Below are 20,900 nucleotides of genomic sequence, written 5' to 3' on the forward strand. Positions count from 1 at the left end.
ACGGGCTGAGTGTGTTTGGCGTGTCCTGCAGATGAGCTGTGTGAGCCTGTGTCACGGGCTGAGTGTGTTTGGCGTGTCCTGCAGATGAGCTGTGTGAACCTGTGTCACGGGCTGAGTGTGTTTGGCGTGTCCTGCAGATGAGCTGTGTGAGCCTGTGTCACGGGCTGAGTGTGTTTGGCGTGTCCTGCAGATGAGCTGTGTGAGCCTGTGTCACGGGCTGAGTGTGTTTGGCGTGTCCTGCAGATGAGCTGTGTGAACCTGTGTGTTTGGTGTGTCCTGCAGATGAGCTGTGTGAACCTGTGTGTTTGGCGTGTCCTGCAGATGAGCTGTGTGAGCCTGTGTCATGGGCTGTGTGTTTGGCGTGTCCTGCAGATGAGCTGTGTGAACCTGTGTCACAGGCTGAGTGTGTTTGGCGTGTCCTGCAGATGAGCTGTGTGAACGTGTGTGTTTGGCGTGTCCTGCAGATGAGATGTGTGAGCCTGTGTCACGGGCTGAGTGTGTTTGGCGTGTCCTGCAGATGAGATGTGTGTGCCTGTGTCACGGGCTATGTGTTTGGCGTGTCCTGCAGATGAGCTGTGTGAACCTGTGTGTTTGGCGTGTCCTGCAGATGAGCTGTGTGAGCCTGTGTCACGGGCTGAGTGTGTTTGGCGTGTCCTGCAGATGAGCTGTGTGAGCCTGTGTCACGGGCTGAGTGTGTTTGGCGTGTCCTGCAGATGAGCTGTGTGAACCTGTGTCACGGGCTGAGTGTGTTTGGCGTGTCCTGCAGATGAGCTGTGTGAGCCTGTGTCACGGGCTGAGTGTGTTTGGCGTGTCCTGCAGATGAGCTGTGTGAGCCTGTGTCACGGGCTGAGTGTGTTTGGCGTGTCCTGCAGATGAGCTGTGTGAACCTGTGTGTTTGGTGTGTCCTGCAGATGAGCTGTGTGAACCTGTGTGTTTGGCGTGTCCTGCAGATGAGCTGTGTGAGCCTGTGTCATGGGCTGTGTGTTTGGCGTGTCCTGCAGATGAGCTGTGTGAACCTGTGTCACAGGCTGAGTGTGTTTGGCGTGTCCTGCAGATGAGCTGTGTGAACGTGTGTTTGGCGTGTCCTGTAGATGAGATGTGTGAGCCTGTGTCACGGGCTGAGTGTGTTTGGCGTGTCCTGCAGATGAGATGTGTGTGCCGTGTCACGGGCTATGTGTTTGGCGTGTCCTGCAGATGAGCTGTGTGAACCTGTGTGTTTGGCGTGTCCTGCAGATGAGCTGTGTGAGCCTGTGTCACGGGCTGAGTGTGTTTGGCGTGTCCTGCAGATGAGCTGTGTGAGCCTGTGTCACGGGCTGAGTGTGTTTGGCGTGTCCTGCAGATGAGATGTGTGAGCCTGTGTCACGGGCTGAGTGTGTTTGGCGTGTCCTGCAGATGAGCTGTGTGAACCTGTGTGTTTGGTGTGTCCTGCAGATGAGCTGTGTGAACCTGTGTGTTTGGCGTGTCCTGCAGATGAGCTGTGTGAGCCTGTGTCACGGGCTGTGTGTGTGGCGCGTCCTGCAGATGAGCTGTGTGAGCCTGTGTCACGGGCTATGTGTTTGGCGTGTCCTGCAGATGAGCTGTGTGAACCTGAGTGTTTGGCGTGTCCTGCAGATGAGCTGTGTGAACCTGTGTGTTTGGCGTGTCCTGCAGATGAGCTGTGTGAACCTGTGTGTTTGGCGTGTCCTGCAGATGAGCTGTGTGAACCTGTGTGTTTGGCGTGTCCTGCAGATGAGCTGTGTGAACCTGTGTGTTTGGCGTGTCCTGCAGATGAGCTGTGTGAACCTGTGTGTTTGGCGTGTCCTGCAGATGAGCTGTGTGAACGTGTGTCACGGGCTGAGTGTGTGGCATGTCCTGTAGATGAGCTGTGTGAACTTGTGTGTTTGGCGTGTCCTGCAGATGAGCTGTGTGAACCTGTGTGTTTGGTGTGTCCTGCAGATGAGCTGTGTGAACCTGTGTTTGACATGTCCTGCAGATGAGCTATGTGAGCCTGTGTCACGGGCTGTGTGTGTGGCGCGTCCTGCAGATGAGCTGTGTGAGCCTGTGTCACGGGCTATGTGTTTGGCGTGTCCTGCAGATGAGCTGTGTGAACCTGTGTGTTTGGCGTGTCCTGCAGATGAGCTGTGTGAACCTGTGTGTTTGGCGTGTCCTGCAGATGGGATGTGTGAAACTGTCTTATCAAGACTGATTTCAAAGATGGAGACTGTCCAGGCCTTCCTGTTGGCATCGATAGCTGCCCGCGGCCTCTCCAGGACCCGAAGGAGCCAGGGCCCCGACGGCCTGACCTCTCCAGGCTCTGGAGCAGGGCAGCGGGGTCACAGCCTCGCCCTTCCGCACCCACTGGCCCTCAGCACCGCGAGGCCAGCCGGGGTCCGGCCAGCCAGCTCCCCGGAGGGGCAGAGGCCTGGGGGCCCGGTGCTCAGCCCAGCCGCATTCCTGCCCTCACCAGGCCCAGCCAAGAGGAAGTCCCGGGACCCGGGCAGGGTTGGGGGCACGGGTTTCCCAGGGCCCACCAGCCTGAGCAGGAAGTTGGCCAGGGCTCAGCCCATTAGCTGAGCAAACAGCACATTCTCAGGAGGACCGGGCGGGTGAGGCCTAGCCCTGGGGAGGGGGGACGAGATGGGTATATGAAGCCCCAGGGCCAGGCTCCGGGAAGCGTGTCTGGTCCAGGAGCATCCGCGGAGCCCAGCTGCCATGAAGCTCGCCGTCGCCTTCCTGGTGCTCAGCGTGGCTCTGCTCAGCCAGCCCAGTGAGTGCCCGCAGGCCTGGGCCCCCCTCACCCCGCGGCTCTGCCAGCCCAGCCGGTCCTGACCCTGCTGCCTCTGCACCCCCCCGGCCCCCGGCCCTGCAGGCCCGTCCTGTGGGCCCTCCCTGCCTCCGGCGGTGTGGGTGCTGGCCTGGTCTGGAAACCGGTGCTGTCACCCTCCCACGCCAGCCCAGGGGTCCCCTCCTCTGGGAACCTGCCCAGGCCCCCACAGAGCTCCCCTCCCGCCCTCCCCCGCAGCCAGCTCCCTGCAGCCACAGCTCTGCACTCGGTCTGTCAAGTGAGGGAGTGGGTGGCCCGGTGCTGGCAGGTTTCAAAGGCCATGTCACCTCCCGGAGGCGACGGGCCCTCAGCAGCTGTCCCGGGGACGGCCGGTGGGTGACGCTCTTCCGTTTGCAGCTGCAGCCTTCTTCATGAACCTGGCGGCCAAGCCTACCATCCCGAGCCCGGCCGCCCTCGCGCCTGGCCTGGAGAGTGTGGCCGGGGCTGCGGCCGGGGTGGCCGGGGCTGTGGGGTCTGCGGCCGAGGGTGTGGCCGGGGCTGCGTCCCCCTCCTACTTCAAGGGCTTCCACCCCCTGAGGTTCATCCTGGCCAGCATGGGCATCTCCGTGGACAAACTGGTGGAGGGCTCCAGGAAGTGTGTGACCGAGCTGGGCCCAGACGCCGTGGGGGCCGTGAAGATGCTACTGGTAAGCGGGGCACCTGCCACCTCCCTCGGCGAGCACCCCGTCCACCCTCCAATCCCTGACAGAGCCACCCCGTTTTCCGCCCCGGGAGAAGCTCGGTGGCCTCGGGTGGGAACTGGGAGGACCAGCCATATCTGAACGACGTGGGGCTGTGGAGGGCCCGGGGGGGGGGGGGGGGGAGGTAGAACGCACCAGGGTCACCGCCCGTGCCTGTCCCCGAGCAGGTGGCATGGCCTGCCCAAACCCGACCGGAGCACAGCTGGGCAGGGCCTCACCCGCTCAGGGAAACACTCAGACTTGGCTTCTTTCCAGGGAGCCCTGACGTTCTTCGGCTGAGCAGCAGCTGGAGCATCCCTGCCCGGCGACGAGATGCTGCCACCCTCCGGCCGGGCACCTGCACCAGCCCAACCATGCCCCCTTCCCCTCAATAAACAGTTAAGAGCAGCTCTGGACTGATGTCTTCTCGCCTCAATGCCAGTCTGCTCCTCCCCTGCTGTGAGCCTGTGCTGAAGGGAGAGGGGCTGGGCTGGGAGGGGCTGAGCTGTCCCTACACCTCGAGGGGCACGGGGGTTGGGGGGCGGGGAGGCATGGGCACCGACTGCGAGGAGAGACTGAGGGGGAGACTACTGACATCTGGCAGGGGGCACACAGCCAGCCATGAAAGGTGACAAGGATTGGGCAAGCATCAATTTAGACTGCATTTGCAAACTAGATTGGGAATTCTTCCTCGTTTTGGTCCGTAAATGTCTATGAAGCATGGGAACTATCTAGACATTGAAGATTAGCAAGAACTCTCCAAACAGCCCTGGCAGGTTTGGCTCAGTGGTCAGAGTGCCGGCCCACGGACTGAAGGGTCTTGGGTTTGATTGCCAGCCAAGAGCACAAGAACATGTACCTCAGTTTCAGGTTCGAACCCTGGCTCAGCTCAGGTTGTGGCATGTGCTGGAGGCAACCAACCACTGTCTCTCTCATGGATCTTTCTTTCTCTCTCTCCCACCCTCCTCCCTCTCTCTAAAAATCAATGGAAAAACATCCTCGGGTGACGATTAAAAACAAAAAACCTCTCCAAACGAAGCCAGTTCTTGCTAATATTTGGAAGTGTTTGTCTTCCTCCCTGAATCTCAATTTCTCTCCTGGAGGGGCAGGATCGAGGCCACCGGGGGTCTACAGACGTTTGCTTTCCCTGTGGGTTCAGTGAAGTAACCTCATGGCCGAGGTTCCTTCCGTCTCCTGGAGGGCTGCCCCGTGGTGGGGAGGACTGCCCCCGTGGTGGGGAGGACTGCCCCCGTGGTGGGGAGTGCCCCGGGCAGAGCTCATGCCCTTCAGGGAGAGCGCCTAGGGATGCCTGTCAATCACAGCCCTCGAAGCACACTCCACTTCCAGTCTTGCCTAGCAACACACGGTGGACAAACTAAGTTCATTTTCACCTTTTATCTTAGAGCCTGGGTCTGACTTTTTTCTATTCCTCTCCTATCTTAACAAGGAAATTCGGGGCTTTAATTTTTGGCCACTTTGACACATTCATAGTCAAATCACAACAGGGAGGAGGCCACTGGCATCCAGATTAAATTTACATCGTGGTCAGACGTTGCCCGAGATTCCCAAGGGTCCTGAACCGGGTAAAGCTCTGGTCTGGACAACGAAGCGGTAAGAGAGGAATCCCTGCGCAGCCTGGTGAAGAAGGCAGTGGGGACAGGACCTCACTGGCCAGTGGCTCCCAACATCACACATCCAGGCTCTCGGCGGGCGGTCTGGTGACAGTTCCTGCTAATGCAGCGGAATCACCGCAGAACACTGCGTGCCACAGGAATTGCTGGGCCTGCCGGTGGGCTTGACCAAGTTCCCATCCTGAGATGGCCCGCTGCCTCCCACCTGGAGAACCCCCCCGGGAAACCCGGGGGGAATCGCAGTGCTTGCTGGAGAGGAAGACCTGAGAATCATGGGAAGCCCCCAGGCCACCTGCCAGGTCTAGCTTCCCGCCTTGTGCAGGTTCCTGGGAAAAGAGACAAACCCTAATCCTGCGGAAGAGACAGCTATTTAAATGTCTTACTTTGCTCATTTCCCTTTGTAACCATGTAAAGATCTCCATGATATAAAATACAAAAATTTAAAGCAACTTAAAATTATTAAAAGAAACCAATAAAGCTAACTTTGTTTCCCTTGGTGGTATAAGCAGCATGAAACTACAGGAATTTAACTCTGCCTCCTGGGGTTGGGCGTGGGTCCCCCAGCAGGACAGGACAGTACAAACTTCTCTTGTGGACGGCGTTGCCACACTGAGGCCATTCTCCTCCTCTGTGATAAGTCAAATGAGTCATCACACCAGTGTCACTGACACCTGAGATTTCTGGTAAAGTTGAAAGTAGATGCTGATATAGGATCATTGCCCGGCTGGTGTGGCTGTGGTTGAGCGGGGACCTATGAACCAGGTCACAGTTCGATTCTTGGTCAGGGCACAGGCCCAGGCTGTGGGCTCGATCCCAGTGTGGGGCGTGCAGGAGGCAGCCTATCCACAGTTCTCTCTCATCATTGATATTTCTCTCTCCCCCTCTCTGAAATCAATAAAAATATTTAATTAAAGAAAGAAAAAAAGGCTGGTGTACCACCCAGCAGAATAGTGTTCAGAAAAAACAATAAAGATCATGAAGGTTAAATTAGAACCTTATAGCTTGATCTGAACTGGAAGTATAATTGTCCGATGTAGTTTAACCTCATCGGTCCCTGGCCAGAGATGGGGCAATTCGAACATCAAACTCATCAAATAGAATTAAGCCCATGTTTTTTTTTTTAAAATATATTTTTATTGATTTCAGAGAGGGAGAGAGAGAAACATCAATGATGAGAGGGAATCACCTGTTGGCTGCCTCCTGCAGGCTCCCTATTGGGGATTGAGCCCACAACCCAGGCATATGCCCTTGACTGGAATCAAACCCTCGACCCTTCAGTCCGAAGGCCGACGCCCTATCCACTGAGCCAAGCTGGTTAGGGCTGAGTCCATATTTTAATACAGGGAAAGAGAGTCTGTATGGTAATCTTTGGAGGACATAGGAAATAAACCCACTAATTTGAAAACTGGTAAATATATATTGTTTAATGCTTATCACTTTGAAATGTACACTGAAATATCTACAGATGAAATGCTGTCTGGACTTCGCTTCCAAATAACCCAGGGTGTGCAGAATGGGGGCTAGCTGAATCAAGAGTGGCCACTTAATGGAAACCGAAGCTTGGTGATGGGTGAATCCAGTCCATTAGATTGTTCTTTGCACTTTGGTGTATGTCAGAGACACTTCAAAATATAAATTTAAGAAGGAAAGCTTAAAAGAAAACTCAGAGAACGCATGCAACACAACTGATAAAGGAAAACTGTTCTGAGAATATAAAGAATTATGAGTCAACTGTAAATGGGCAAAATCCCCGAGACATAAAATCATAAGAACCTGAAATAGCAAAACAAAAGCGTCCTTTGTTAATAAGGGGAATATAAATTGAAACGGTAATGAAATACTATTATTCCCACCAGATTACCAAAAACCAAGTCAGCCAAAAACAAGTGCTGGCAAAGCTATGGAACAAGGAAGAACTTGCTCCCGAACTGCCGGTGGGCGGTGGGAACACACACTGTGGACGGGGCGAAGCAATCCGAAGGAGCAGCGTGTACTGCCCCGCCACCAGCAAGTCCAACCCTCAGGGTCATACTCCAGAGAAGCCCTCGCACTGCGGCACCTACCAGAACGTTCAGAGCGGAATGTTTTTTTTTTAAAAAATATATTTTATTGATTTTCCACAGAGAGGAAGAGAGAGGGACAGAGAGCCAGAAACATCGATGAGAGAGAAACATCGATCAGCTGCCTCCTGCACACACCCTACTGGGGATGTGCCCGCAACCAAGGTACATGCCCTTGACTGGAATCGAACCTGGGACCCTTGAGTCCGCAGGCCGACGCTCTATCCACTGAGCCAAACCGGTTTCAGCATAGAGCGGAATGGTTTGTAAGGGGCCAGGGGAGGAAGAAAACTGTAACTCAAATATACTTGCAGAGAAGAATGAATGAACATATTTTGAAATATTCATATACAGTAATGAAAACAAATTAAGTATAGTTATTATAATTGCCTGCATTTACATGAATGAATCTCAACATACTGACCAAGTAATTCAAGCCCCATGAAAGCAACACAAGTTTTCATTTACATGTGTTTTGTTTTTAATTTTGATAAACCCCAATTAATCTACCTTTTCCTTTAGTTCCTTTGCTTTAAAGATGTTTTACCTAAGAAACTATTGCCTAAACCAGCATCATAAATATTTATATCTATGTATTTTTCAAGGAATTTAAACAAGGTTTAGCTCTTACATTGAGATTTTTGATTAATTTTTGCATATGGTCTGAGGTAGGGGTCCAATGTCATTCTTTTGCTTGTTAATTTTCAGTTGTCCAGCACCGTTGTTGGACACTATCCTTCCCCTTACCGAGATGTCTTGGTGCCTGTCACAAATCAAATGACCATAAACCTAAGGGTTTATTTCTGAGCTCTCAATTCACTTCCACTGATCCGTATGCCATCCTTATGTCAATATTACTACTGTCTTATAACGCTGTGGCTTTTTAATACGCTTTGAAACCAAGAAGTTAAGTCCTCGAACTTTGGTTTTTCCAAGATTATTTGGCTATTTGAGGGTCTTTAGTATACTTTGCACATGAATTTTAAGATCAGCTTGTCAATTCCTGTAAAAAAGGCAAGTTGGGCTTCTGATAGGTTCTGCATTGAATCTGTAGATCAATTTGGAGTACCACCATCTTAACAGTATTGTGTTCTCAATCCATAAAAATTAAATGTCTTCCCATGTATTTACATCTTTCAATGTTTAATACTTTTTAGGGTGCAAGTTGTTTTCTTTTATTAACTTTACTAGAGGCCCGGTACACAAATTTGTGCACGGGTGGGGTCCGGCTGGCCCTGCCCCCGAAAGGGGTGGATGGGGCCGACTGGGGGTGGGGTTGGCTGGGGGGAGGGGCCACAGGCAATTGGCCAGCCGCCCCACCCCCTGGTCAAAGGGGACAATTTGCATATTAGCATTTTATTACATAGGATTCCTAATTACTTACTGATTTTATAAATAAAATTGTTGCCCTAACCCAGTGGTCGGCAAACTCATTAGTCAACAGAGCCAAATATCAACAGTACAACAATTGAAATTTCTTTTGAGAGCCTAATTTTTTAAACTATATAGGTAGGTACATTGTTATTAACTTAATTAGGGTACTCCTTCAATCGCACTGTATGTGTGCGCCTGCATGTGGTATTTTGTGGAAGAGCCACACGTGGCTCTCGAGCCACGGTTTGCCGACCACTGCCCTAACCAATTTGGCTCAGTGGATAGAGCATTGGCCTGCAGACTGAGGGTCCCAGGTTCAATTCCAGTCAAGGGTATGTACCTTGGATGCGAGCACATCCCCAGTAGGGGGTGTGCAGGAGGCAGCTGATCGATGTTTCTCTCTCATTGATGTTTCTAACTCTCTATCCCTCTCCCTTCCTCTCTGTAAAAAATCAAAAAAATATATTAAAAAAATAAAATTGTTTTCTTAGTTTTGTTTTTGGTTTGTTCATTGCTAGTGAATGACTGCTTTTTATATACTGATCTTCTAACCTTGCTGAACTCACTTATTCTAGATTTTTTGGTGTATGGGTTACTTAGGATTTTCTATGTACAAGATCATGTCATTTGCAAATATAGTTTTATTTATTCCTTCTCAAGCTGGATGCCTTTCATTTCATTTTCTTGCCTAATTTCCCTGGCTAGAAGTTCCAGTACAATGTTGAAGTGGCAAGAATGGATGGACATCTTGCCAGTGTGCTGATCTTCGGGTAAAGCCTTCGTTTTTCATCAGTAAGTAGGATGTTAGCAGTGGGTTCTTTGTAAACACCCTTTAACAGGCTGAGAAAGTTTTCATCCCGGTTTTTTTTTTTTAAATGGATTATAGAATTTTGTCAAATACTTTTTCTGTGTCTATTATTGAGTTGATCCTGTCATTTTGTCTTTTACCTTATTGCTGTGGTGTATATTACGTGGGGATACTAAGCCAACCTCACATCCGGAGATGAATCCCACGTGATCATCCTCTCTAATAAAATGGTAATATGCAAATTAACCATCACTCCGCTACATAAACCACGCCCACCAGCCAATCAGGGCAAATATGCAAATTAACCCCATCCAAGATGGCTACAGCCACAGAGTGCAAGGTTTCCCAGGTAACAGAGGAAGCCAAGCTTTCCATAGCTGTTGTAGGCCTATGCCTCCACTCAAGCTACAAAGTTTCAATTATAGAAGGTAAACATATTCAAACAAATGGCGGCAGAATGGAGCTTGAGAGAGCAGGCCAGGGTTGCCGGCGGCAACAGGGGAAGCAAAGCTTTCCGCACACCCTGGCCGGGTTCACCCGCTTAAGGCAACAAAGTTTCAATTGTAGAAGGTGAATTAACTGCCACAGAAATGGCTGCTGCCCCGGAGGGAGCAGCAGGCTTGGCTCCGCTCCAGGCTACAAAGTTTCAATTGTAGAAGGAAAATAAATTCCAGATACCAGGGCCTCCGCTTGGGTCGCCAGGGGGCATGGCCGGCCTGCAAACCACCACAGGCCCCTCGCTCAGGCCGCCCCATGCCCCAAGGGAACCCCACCCTGATCCGGGACACCCTTCAGGGCAAACCAGCTGCCCCCACCCGTGCACCAGGCCTCTATCCTAATAAAAGAGTAATATACAGATTGATCATCACTGCAACACACAATATAGCTGCCCCCATGTGGTCAAAGATCCTGCCCCCATGTGGACACAAGATGGCCACCACAAGATGGCCAGCAGGGGAGGGCAGTTGAGAGGGACCAGGCTTGCAAGGGAGGGCAGTTGGAGGTGATCAACCCTGCAGGAGAGGGCAGTTAGGGGTGACCAGGCTGGCAGAGGAGGGAAGTTGGGGGCAAACAGGCTGGCAGGGGAGCAGTTAAGCAACAACCAGGCTGGCAGTGGAGTGGTTAGGGGGTGATCAGGCTGGCAGGCAGAAGCGGTTAGGGGCAATCAGGAAGGCAGGCAGGCAAGCAGTTGGGAGCCAGCAGTCCTGGATTGTGAGAGGGCAGTCGGACATCCCTCCAGGAGTCCCAGATTGGAGAGGGTACAGGCTGGGCTGAGGGACAACCCCCCGCCATGCATGAATTTCGTGCACCGGGCTTCTAGTCCTATATAATAAAAGGCTAATATGCAAATAGATCGCTATGCCATGCACAGACCACCAGGTGGCAGACACTCAATGCAGGGGGAACACTGCTTATCCAGAATCTGGGCTCACAGCTGGCAAGCACCCCCGAGGGCTCTTGGACTGTGAGAGGGCTCAGGCTGGGCTGAGGGACCACCCCTCCCCAAGTGCACGAATTTCATGCACTGGGCCTCTAGTGGTACATAATCCTTTTATACATATTGTTGATTCAGTTTTGCTAGCATTTGGTTGAGGATTTTTACATCTATATTCATAGAGGATTATTAGTGTGTAGTGTTCTTTCCTTGTGATATCTTTGGTTAAGATGTCAGGGTATTATTGACCTCACAGAAAGAGTCAAGTTTGGAAAAGTTTATGAATAATTAATACTTACTCTTTTATTTTTTACTAGAGGCCCAGTGCATGAAAACTCATGCACTGGAGAGGGGGGTCCCTCAGCCCGGCCTGCCCCCTCTCACAACCCGGGAGCCCTCAGGGGCGGGAGGCAACCCGGGGATCAGGGGAAGGCAACGCCCCATCATACCTCTGCTGCTGCCACTGCCAGCAGCGCAAGCCTTGGCCAGCCCTGGGTGGCTGGGGGGCTGAGGAGACTCAACTGCCCTCCCCTGCAGGCCATCTTGTGACAATGTGGGGTTGGCCATCTTGTGATGCAAGGGCATGAGGGTCAATTTGCATATTACCTCTTTATTATATAGGATGGATTGTCTATTTTGTCTCTCCATTCGGTCAGTTTCTACTTCATGTAGTTTGGGGTTGCTTATCATTGTTTAGTGTTGCTCATAATTTAAAAATGTCCCCTTATTTCTAGTAACTTTTTGTTTTCAAGTCTATTTTGTCTATTAGTATATTCCCTCAAACTTGATGTTTGCTTGAAACCCTCTTCCATTCTTTTACTTTCAACCTATTTGTATCTTTGAATCTAAAACCCATTTCCCATAGACAGCATATAGTTGGACTGCGTTTTATCCCATCTACTCCCTTTTTATTAGGTTGTTAATCTAATCACATTTAATATTACTGGACTTATGTCTGCCATTTTACTTTTTTCAACGTGTTGTCTTTTTTCTCTATTCACCTTTAGTACTATTTTTTGCATTAATACCTTCTAGTGTAACATTTCAATTTCTTTAATGATTTTCATACTCAATTTCTAAAATATAACTGAAAAAGTAGATTCGTATACCCAAATTGTTCCAAATATACTTGTTTCCCATAACAGAATTAAATCCTCAAAAATCATTAAAATTTTCTTGATCCCTATCAAGTAAACTTTTTTCTTTTTTTTTAGATGAGTCTTTATAGCAAAAACTTAGCAACTCTAAATTTATCAAGTGTTCTTCAACAATTTCTTGTAAACTTTGCAACCAATTCACAAAGTGCTGGTAAGTTAAAATTTGTAAATGTTAGAAAATGTGCAAAAATTAGCATTCATGATTGTACAAAGAAGTTTCAATATAAATTATTGTATCTGTCTGTGAAGGTGACACTGTTCTATGCAGTGACACATCAGTGAGAAAACGTTATCACACTGACAAGTTTGCCTTTGGTTACTGAATATTTGGCAAGTATTCCTTTTGTTGCAAGATAATCTTAAATTGGAATTGTGGACGAAGAAGTGGCCACTTACTAAAACTATGGAACTCAGAGGAGGCCTACATGACAGGCCTTACAAACTCAGCAACTGAAAGTAACCACACAGGATGGTCTGAACATAAAAATTCCTTAATTAAAAGCAAGTGGTAGTCAAGTCCTTCACCTGTAACTTCCTTGGCAAAGGTCAATCTTGACCTTAAGTAGCGACCAGAGCAGCGACTACATCGTTATCTGTTTCCCTCATACCATCTCTATGTGTTGTAAAAGTTAATTATTAAACTATCCTGTACCCACCAATGTAAAAAGTATCTCTCCATTTTACTTTTTATCCAATCCCAGAGATTTCCCCTTTGCTTTTACTGAACAATTTTAACAACACTGTCCAAAGAGTGTATTTCAGAAAACCGAGTGCAGCTATTTTCAATAAGCACCATAAAGTTAACACAAAACAGAAGAAAGCAAGGGAAATCCAGGCTCCTTTAAAAATTCCGTATATCCAGTTTTTTTTTTTTTACCTAATAGCTAAAGCACTATTTACTGAAAGTAACAATCTTCTCCAAATTCAGCAGAAATTCTTTGGCAGATGTGAAAGATGCAAAATACCTGTCCTAAGTTTTTAAGATTATTTTAGGGTCAGAATCCACATTTCTTTGTAAAATTGGAAGTCCTTTAAGATACAGCAAGCGTACACAAAGTACTAACTGGACAATGTCTTTTATATTTCAGAACTCATCTAAAGATAACAAGTACTTTCAATTTTTCAAAATTTGAATCAATTGATCTTTAGTAGTATTAGGTTTTGTACTCTATAGGTAACTGTAGGCTTACCAGAAGAAATTTCACTTTTGTTAACTATTTTTAGACTTTTCCAACACAATTTCCATAATACTTTTAAAAAGCATGTCCATTAGTGTTTTCTGTGTGGAAATACAAGCCAAATATACAAGCTCATAGCTTGTTATAAATGGTTTAAAAACTTTGTTGGACATTTCAGGTGATTAATTTCATCTATTTTTTTGAGAAAATATTCACTTTTTTCTTTTGTCCTGGTGCCACAAACTGCCCGTGTCTTTCATCATGGAATCTGTAATATGTCTTCCAGACTTTTTCAGTTGTGGTACTGGCTCAGCTCAGTATCAGAAATTACTTTTAATTTATAATTTGTACATACTTATACAGGCACAGTTAACTCATACTATTTGCATACAATATTCATTTAACATATTATAATGTTTGATAAGTAAAACATTGTTAGAATGGAATCAATTATTTGACATCAATCGGTGATGCTTATGCATAATATAAATAATACACTCGTTCCATATTTTACAGAATGCAACAGATAAAGGGAAACATGGTCCTATCAAAACAATGTTTCATTTAACAGAAACACATTTTACAGTTCCAGTCATGCTAGCCATATTTAAAGTACTCAAAATCCATTTGTGGCAAAAGTTACCATATTGAATACCACAGTCTAATCTGTTACACGAAGGAAACTTACTGGTTTTATAATTCTTGGGTCTTTTTCATTTTTGTGTGTTGCTTTATTAAAGTACCCTCTAATGCAGTCTTTTTACTGAAACCATTATCAAGAATATGAGAGTCTAGAAGAAAAACAGGCTAAAACAATTATATTGGCATCAAATGCTATTGTTTATTATTTCTGGATTTGTTCAACTATTTAGTAGCTGCATAGTGAATCTCCTTTGCAGACTAAAATTGGAATGAAAAATAATGGGAAATAAATGTAACCCGAGAAACAAAATTCTTTGATCAAATGTTTTAGTCAGTTCAGTAAAGGAAAAATTAAAGCCTTGCTGGTAGAGACATGAGAGATGTTGAGTCAGGGCCTGCCTAAAGGAGACAATGAGTGACCAAACAAAACTCCCTTGTCTTTTCTCATACAATGAATGAGGCAGGAATCAAGGTTCTTATTGATTCTACTAGAGGCCCAGTGCACAAAATTCATGCACTTGGGGTGGGGGAGCCCTCAGCCCGGCCTGCACCCTTTTGCAGTCAGGGATCCCTTGGGGGATGTCTGACTGACAGCTTAGGCACTGTCACTCGGACACCCTTAGCACTGCCGCGGAGGTGGGAGAGGCTCCCACCACCATCGCTGCGCTCTCCAGCCATGAGCCTGGCTTCTGGCAGAGTGGTGCTCCCTCTGTGGGAGCACACTGACCAGGGGGCAGCTCCTGCATTGAGCGCCTGCTCCCTGGTGGTCAGTGTTCATCATAGCGACTGGTCATTCTGCCGTTTGGTCAACTTGCATATTAGCCTTTTATTATACAAGATTTCCTAAACATTTCAAATTCCCTTCCTTTCTACTCTTACTACCCTGTAAGTGGTCCTTAGTTTATCTTCTGTCAACTGAAGCATGTCAGAAACCAGTTAAACAGTCTTATTCTTTTACTCCATCCTCCACAGCGTTGTTAAGAGTGAACTTTCTAAAATACAAACCTGGTAGTGTGACTTGCATTTAAAACCCTGTATGGCTCTTTACCACCACCTACAGGATGAAGTTCTAATTTCAGCATATGGTTCAAGGTTCAAAAGGGATTACTGTGTCCCAGCCTCTAGTGCACTCCCCACCAGAAATCCACTCCATTCCCAGCTGCACACATTTCCTATACCCCTCACCTGAACCACTGCCTGAGATTTGGCCACCTGCATCAGTGTGAATAATAAACAGAAAGTAAGTCCAGTATTTTGTAGATTTCTCCTAACTGGCTTCGGTCATACCTTCAGTCCTATTTTTAATATACCGTATTTTCCGGCGTATAAGACGACTGGGCGTATAAGATTTTCCAGGGTTAAAAAGTCGTTTTATACACCGGAAAATATGGTAGTTCAATATATCTAATCCCATCAATATAGTCCAATATACCGTATTTTCCGACGTATAAAACGACTTTTTAACCCAGGAAAATCTTATACGCCTAGTCGTCTTATATGCCGGAAAGTACGGTATTTCATGGACCAGGTCTGAAGAATCACACCAACTTTGGAAACAAACAGCACTAGCAGGATTTGGCAGGAAGGGGGCACACTGAAACCAGCAGGGCTGCAGGGTTGGCCGTGAGACGCCATTAACTAATGAAGCAGCGGTGCTGAGTCAGCGCCTCAGGACCTGCAGCTCAGACTCACATGCTAGGAAGGCTGAAGTTTCCACATTAAGAGCTCGAGGCCACCTCCAGTCACACTGGTGTAGTGAGCAAAGTTTCCCTTGACAAACCCAAAATAATTTAATATGCTTTCAAATAGATAAGAGTGTCTCCAAGTTTGCAGTTTAAAGAAAGTGAGCAAACTGACATCTTACTCATTTGATTAAACATGCTAATGTTGCTAAGTAAACTATAGAAACTGGTTTTTAAGACACCGTGCAATTCAGCAGTTTTCCCAATCCCTAGCTTTAGACTAGTTAGATTCATTTGGGGAACGACCTACTTAGCACATTTTTTTATTTTACTATTTAGAGGAAATTAACTTCCAGAAATATTCCTAAAATTCTAGTAAAAACTCTCTAAGATTCTCCTTATAACCTTATACTAAAATTGTCTTTACAGTATTTGTGAAAGCTTATTTTTAAAATTAATTTAGATTTGAGTCTAAATACAAGGAAATTCTCAGTATATATAACATCATTACCTAAAACCTGAAAACTTTATTCTAAATGTATTCCAGCTCATGTTTCTTCATGTACTTGTTCCTCTAAAGAACATTAACTAGAATTTATAAAGTAATATAAACATACATCATTAACTTTTTTTTTACACATTTTTAGAGTTATAAGAAGGAATATGGTAAAATTATATATTAAAGTATAGGTAGAAAAAGCCTATTTTAAAAAGTGGACATCTCAGCAAAACATTATTTTTATCTAAATTGTCTCCTGATTTTAAATGATTTTTCCAATATCTACATAAAAATTTACATTTATTTGTTATAGAAGTAGTTTCTAAAAAGTAAATGTAGATAATGTCCTGAAGACTTGGGAAGTCATTCATTTAAAAAGTTTATATACAACAAAACATACATGTAATAAGTAAAACATTTAATGTAATTAGTACAATCCCACCAACACAATGTTTGCTGCTATATTTAAAAATATTTATTTAAAATATGTCAATCTCCTTCCAAAAGATAGAAGACATACCAAGTCATTATGAGGTATATGGTAACAACAACAACAATCCTCAATGCAAAGGATCGTTAGTTGCCTAAATATAAAACTGAACTTTGGCAAAGATATGAGTTTTAACAGAATAATACAGCCTTTAAAGAAATCCTTAAGTTTATACCATTTCTACAGAATCATGGTCTGTCCCCCAATCACTCTTCCCTTTCAAAGGGTGAGTTATAACCCTGCCCAGATTACTCAGAATTTTAAATATGTGGTCTGCTGATTAACATTTATTTCCTCAAACCTCAGTACTACAGCTATACAAATTACACTTTTAAAATATTTGAAACAAATATTGAATTTATTGGTCGGCTATGAGTAGGAAAATACATTGGTAAAGAAAAGAGACCCTGTATATAAATATAATACTAGCTAGTTACAATTTGACCAAGAAGGTTCCACTGAAAATAACAGTAAAAGCCCTTGTTACCTCTGGTCCATAGGTACATATTCAGTTTCCCATCACCCTTACCAAAGAGCTGCCTAGGCAAACATTCTTTGAGCTTAGTGCAGATAATGTGCTGGGTTCTGTTACATGAATGGTAAATAAACAAAAGTTAGCCCAGTGCATCACACAATATAATGTACTGTGAATAAAAACTAGACACTCTATTTTAGATACTACTTCAACATACCAGTTATGTAAAGTGAACATCCTGAAGAACTGTTTATGAGTATGAGAGAAACACTTGCTAAAAGTGTTCTTTGAATTATCTGCAGCATTTGTTCTGCGCATTCAGACTGGTTCATTACAAGAACAAACTGCTGTAATTCTTTTGCCTAGGTTGTCTTTGTTCTTATATGTCATGACCCCAAAACCTTAAAAATCACTATGGAAACAAATCCTATGACGTTAACTAGTAAAAAATGAAATACTAAAACTGGAATTTACTATTGAAAACCTGGAATCTACTATTAATATTGGAAGAGCTTTGACATTTTAATTTCAACATTTAGAAGTGCATTCCACCCTATTAATAATGTCCTTAGGTTTCAAAGTGCTAACTCAAAAGAAGTTTTCCTGGCTGTCATTAAATCAGGTAAAAATAAAAACACATTTCTTGGGAGATGTTCCTTGACTATCTTCTAGGATGATTAAAATTGCAATCAACATTTCATATCTACAACTTTAGTTTAAATTATGCCATAAATTAATTTTAATGAACATAATTTAAATTCTCAAAGCATAAATAATTACCACTAATATGGTTAACTGTACTTCAGGAGATTTACAACAAGGAATCGAATGCCTCTAAGTTTCTGATCATTAAAACAGAAAACATAGCCCAAGTTTTCTGTAAAACATTCATAACATGGATATATCCAGCAAGAACAATGAAATTACATTATGGCAACACCACATTAAATGTATTTGTTACAGAATTTCTGGAAAAAAATCTATACTGTGAAAACATACTAGTTTTTATTGCATTTTAGAGAGTATAGACTGAAAATTACTCAGGACACAGAAATATTTAAAACACAAAACCTTGCTTAACAAAAGTATCACAGTCTATTTTGGTGTGACTATTGATTCCCTACAGATTCAAAATATTTCTTTTTCTTTTGAAGGTTATAGTTGTAAGTCTACACTCTTGGATCAATTCATCACTATCTCAATAAGGTGGAGAAGCTGTTCAAACTGACCGCACAGAATGCAGTATGCCTAGAAGAGGCAAGGACAAATATTTTCAAGACATAACAGGCCATTGTATCAACAAAGTTAATACTATCCTGCCCCCCCAATTCAAATATATTATAACAATAACAAATACAGATGAAGACATTTTCTGTAAAGCTCAAACCTTTAGCTTCTAACAAGTGCACTCTAGTTCCAGCATCTATGAAAAGAATACATCCTCCATTAACAAATACAAAATGAGTAAGTGCCGCTCCCCTCCCCTTCCACCAAGCTCTCTGGACCTGTTATTACATAATGTAGGTCAGAGGAAAAGAAGTTTCCTTTGTTTCATAGTCCAACCAGCTCCAGATCGCCTTCTCTGGAAATTGTCATGATGCACATTACCAACACAGTGTTTAGGAAAAATGAGTAAACACACCTTTATTCACACTTTACAAAAAAATAAAACAAAACCCCCATAAAAAGTTATGCATTGGTTCTACATCAATAATACCAATTTTTCAATGTATTGATTATAAACTGAATGTGTTTGGTGTCAGCACAACTTAAACAAAAAGCAAAAAATAAAAATAAAATCCATCACAACAAAATCTTTAAAAAACCTCAAAGAAGAAACTAGGTCCCAGACAAAAATTCAAGATCAACAGCTTTTGGAGAATTATTTTTCTAAAAGAAAAAAAATTTATTTAAGCAGTGTGTAAATTTTATTTTCTCTTAAAAACAGAATAAGCACATTTATGTGCTGAACATTTTTTCATAAAATTTTAAGTTATCATCCAAAATGATTCATTCTCTGTGTAAAAATTGTTATCATTTAACCATTTTTCACCCTAATACTCACATGGTGTTCTTTTCCTCCCTTGCCTGCAGTTGAAACGAAAGCAGTTGGACCAAGTTCCCTCTGAATTAATTTTAGTTTTGAGATGATAATAAATGAGACCAGAATACATATGAGTTAACTTTGTAAAGTTAAAGCTGGCTTTAATCTCTAATCTACTAACGACACTATGGGCAAATATACAGGGTACAATATAACTTTTATCTTGGTTGACATATTAAAATAGCTTAGTCACTTCAAAAATGATCTGAAGAATTGCCTTAAGGACCTGTTTTGAAAATACATCTCATTTATAACTGTTTCATAAACGGAAAATTACTTAAAAAAAAAAAAAGGAATGATTTTTTAAAAGAAAAACATGGAGACTAAGGAATACATGGAAAACAAAAAGACTTCACATGATAGTAGTATTCTGGATGACAGCACTGTGAGTGACACCAAGAAGCAGTGCTTGGGTCTAGTGAGCAAAGACCCAGGGATTCACCCTAAGTCCAAAATGTGATATTCAATGCTTTACAATGGGAAAAAAGTCACAGCTCATACAAAAGCATTTCCATAAAATCCTCACAAATGTTCAACAGTATTTAAAAACTATAAAAGAAGATGCACAGATTTTCTCTGCATGCACAGGCAGTGTTTGGTGAGAACAATTTAGGCAGGCACAGTGGAGATAGACAGGAGGTTTCTCAAAAAGGAGTTAAAAAGCTGTACCTAAGCAGCTGTAATTTTTTAACTTAAAAAAAGTTAAAGATTTAAAAATATCAGAATGTACATATATCATTATATTCAGTCCATAAATGCCTACAGATCATCACTGCTCAGCTTATCTGTCCTGGTAGATAGATAGTTTTTGTAAAAACCCAGAATTCACGAAAAAATGTCCTAAGATTTAAATAGGTTTAAAGAGTAAGTTTCTCCATTTAGTAACAAAGTAGCACAAAACAGCCAAGAAAACGCAGCAGTGAACTCCTCCGCAGAGAAAGGCTGTTGCAGCTTCTTTTACCAGCTGGCCTTTATAACATGAAACCGGTGTAAAAAACACACACAAACAAAAGCTTAGCCTTAATTTACAATACAATCATTTCCAAATCTGATCTTTTTAGTACAAAATTTCATAAATCAGGTCTTCTGTGGATCATATACAATCATAAAGGCTAAATTCAAATTCTGTATTTTACAAATATGTCTGAAAAAGAAGGGAGTAAAGTATGGAAGAATGGTCTCTGGATGTTATTACTGGCCTCAAAAAAGTAGTACTATAGATTTCTGTGCAAAGAGAATATGCTGTTCAAACATTTTCCTATTTCAAGGCATGAAAATACTATATTGGATAGAAGAAACAGGAAAATTAAAGATAGGTGCAAACACACCAATCCCTGTCCAACAGTATATAAAGCATATTGGGCTCAGAATTTGTCTGTTGCTAGCACCTGGCTCTCACACTATATCCCTATCAAATAATAAGATTGAAAACTCAAATCATCATTAATAAAAAAAAATCCCTAATGGCCATATCTCACTCCCCTATATTCAGATTTTTTTTATAAGTTTACAAGTGAAATTGAGGTCGTCTTCTGAAGGTACTTGACTACCTCCTGCCAGGAAGGTGAATGCCGTTAACTTGGGGCAGGAAAGGCAGTAAGAGCTCCAGCTGTGCAAAAAGTGAGAAGTGGTCGGAGGGGATAAGTGGGTGTGGGCAGCCGCTGATATTATTCTCAACTAGCCAGTGGTGGTCCAGAGGTCCCAGGATGCCTAAGGTGTTCAGCTGAGGCTTAGAATAGAAGATGTAGTCAATTATACCCTGAAAATCAGAAGGAAATAAAAAAAACAAGACCCCACATAAGATAACACTGAAATACCGAAAGCTCTCACGACATACCCTTTCAGGCATGTTTCGTAAAAACTTCATTAGCATGTGGGAAGA

The 20,900-nt window shown here is 44.0% G+C and overlaps 2 protein-coding genes and 1 pseudogene across 5 annotated transcripts in view; 1 reads left to right on the forward strand and 2 right to left on the reverse strand.

Annotated features, from left to right (window-relative positions):
• Window positions 1–20,900, reverse strand: part of LOC307100408 (glyceraldehyde-3-phosphate dehydrogenase-like) — a 1,087,365-nt pseudogene that overhangs the window by 209,399 nt on the left and 857,066 nt on the right. The window lies entirely within an intron of this gene.
• SCGB3A1 (secretoglobin family 3A member 1) lies at window positions 2,692–3,783 on the forward strand (the record flags this gene model as incomplete). Its single annotated transcript, XM_079772829.1, has 3 exons — window positions 2,692–2,746; window positions 3,161–3,450; window positions 3,760–3,783. 3 exons carry the CDS (start codon window positions 2,692–2,694, stop codon window positions 3,781–3,783), a joined length of 369 nt encoding a protein of 122 aa, XP_079628955.1.
• CNOT6 (CCR4-NOT transcription complex subunit 6) overlaps window positions 15,255–20,900 on the reverse strand; it is a 57,083-nt gene continuing 51,437 nt past the window's right edge. Inside the window, exon 12 of one of the 3 annotated variants that reach the window (XM_079772782.1) lies at window positions 15,255–20,747. In XM_079772782.1, the coding sequence (XP_079628908.1) occupies window positions 20,565–20,747 (183 nt within the window). In that variant the 3' untranslated portion in view covers window positions 15,255–20,564. Of the gene's footprint in view, window positions 20,778–20,900 lie in introns of all 3 variants that reach the window. The other 2 variants (XM_079772781.1, XM_079772780.1) reach the window with 2 other exon arrangements.

Source organism: Cnephaeus nilssonii (assembly GCF_951640355.1).
Source record: "Cnephaeus nilssonii genome assembly, chromosome: 5".
Taxonomy (NCBI): domain Eukaryota; kingdom Metazoa; phylum Chordata; class Mammalia; order Chiroptera; family Vespertilionidae; genus Cnephaeus; species Cnephaeus nilssonii.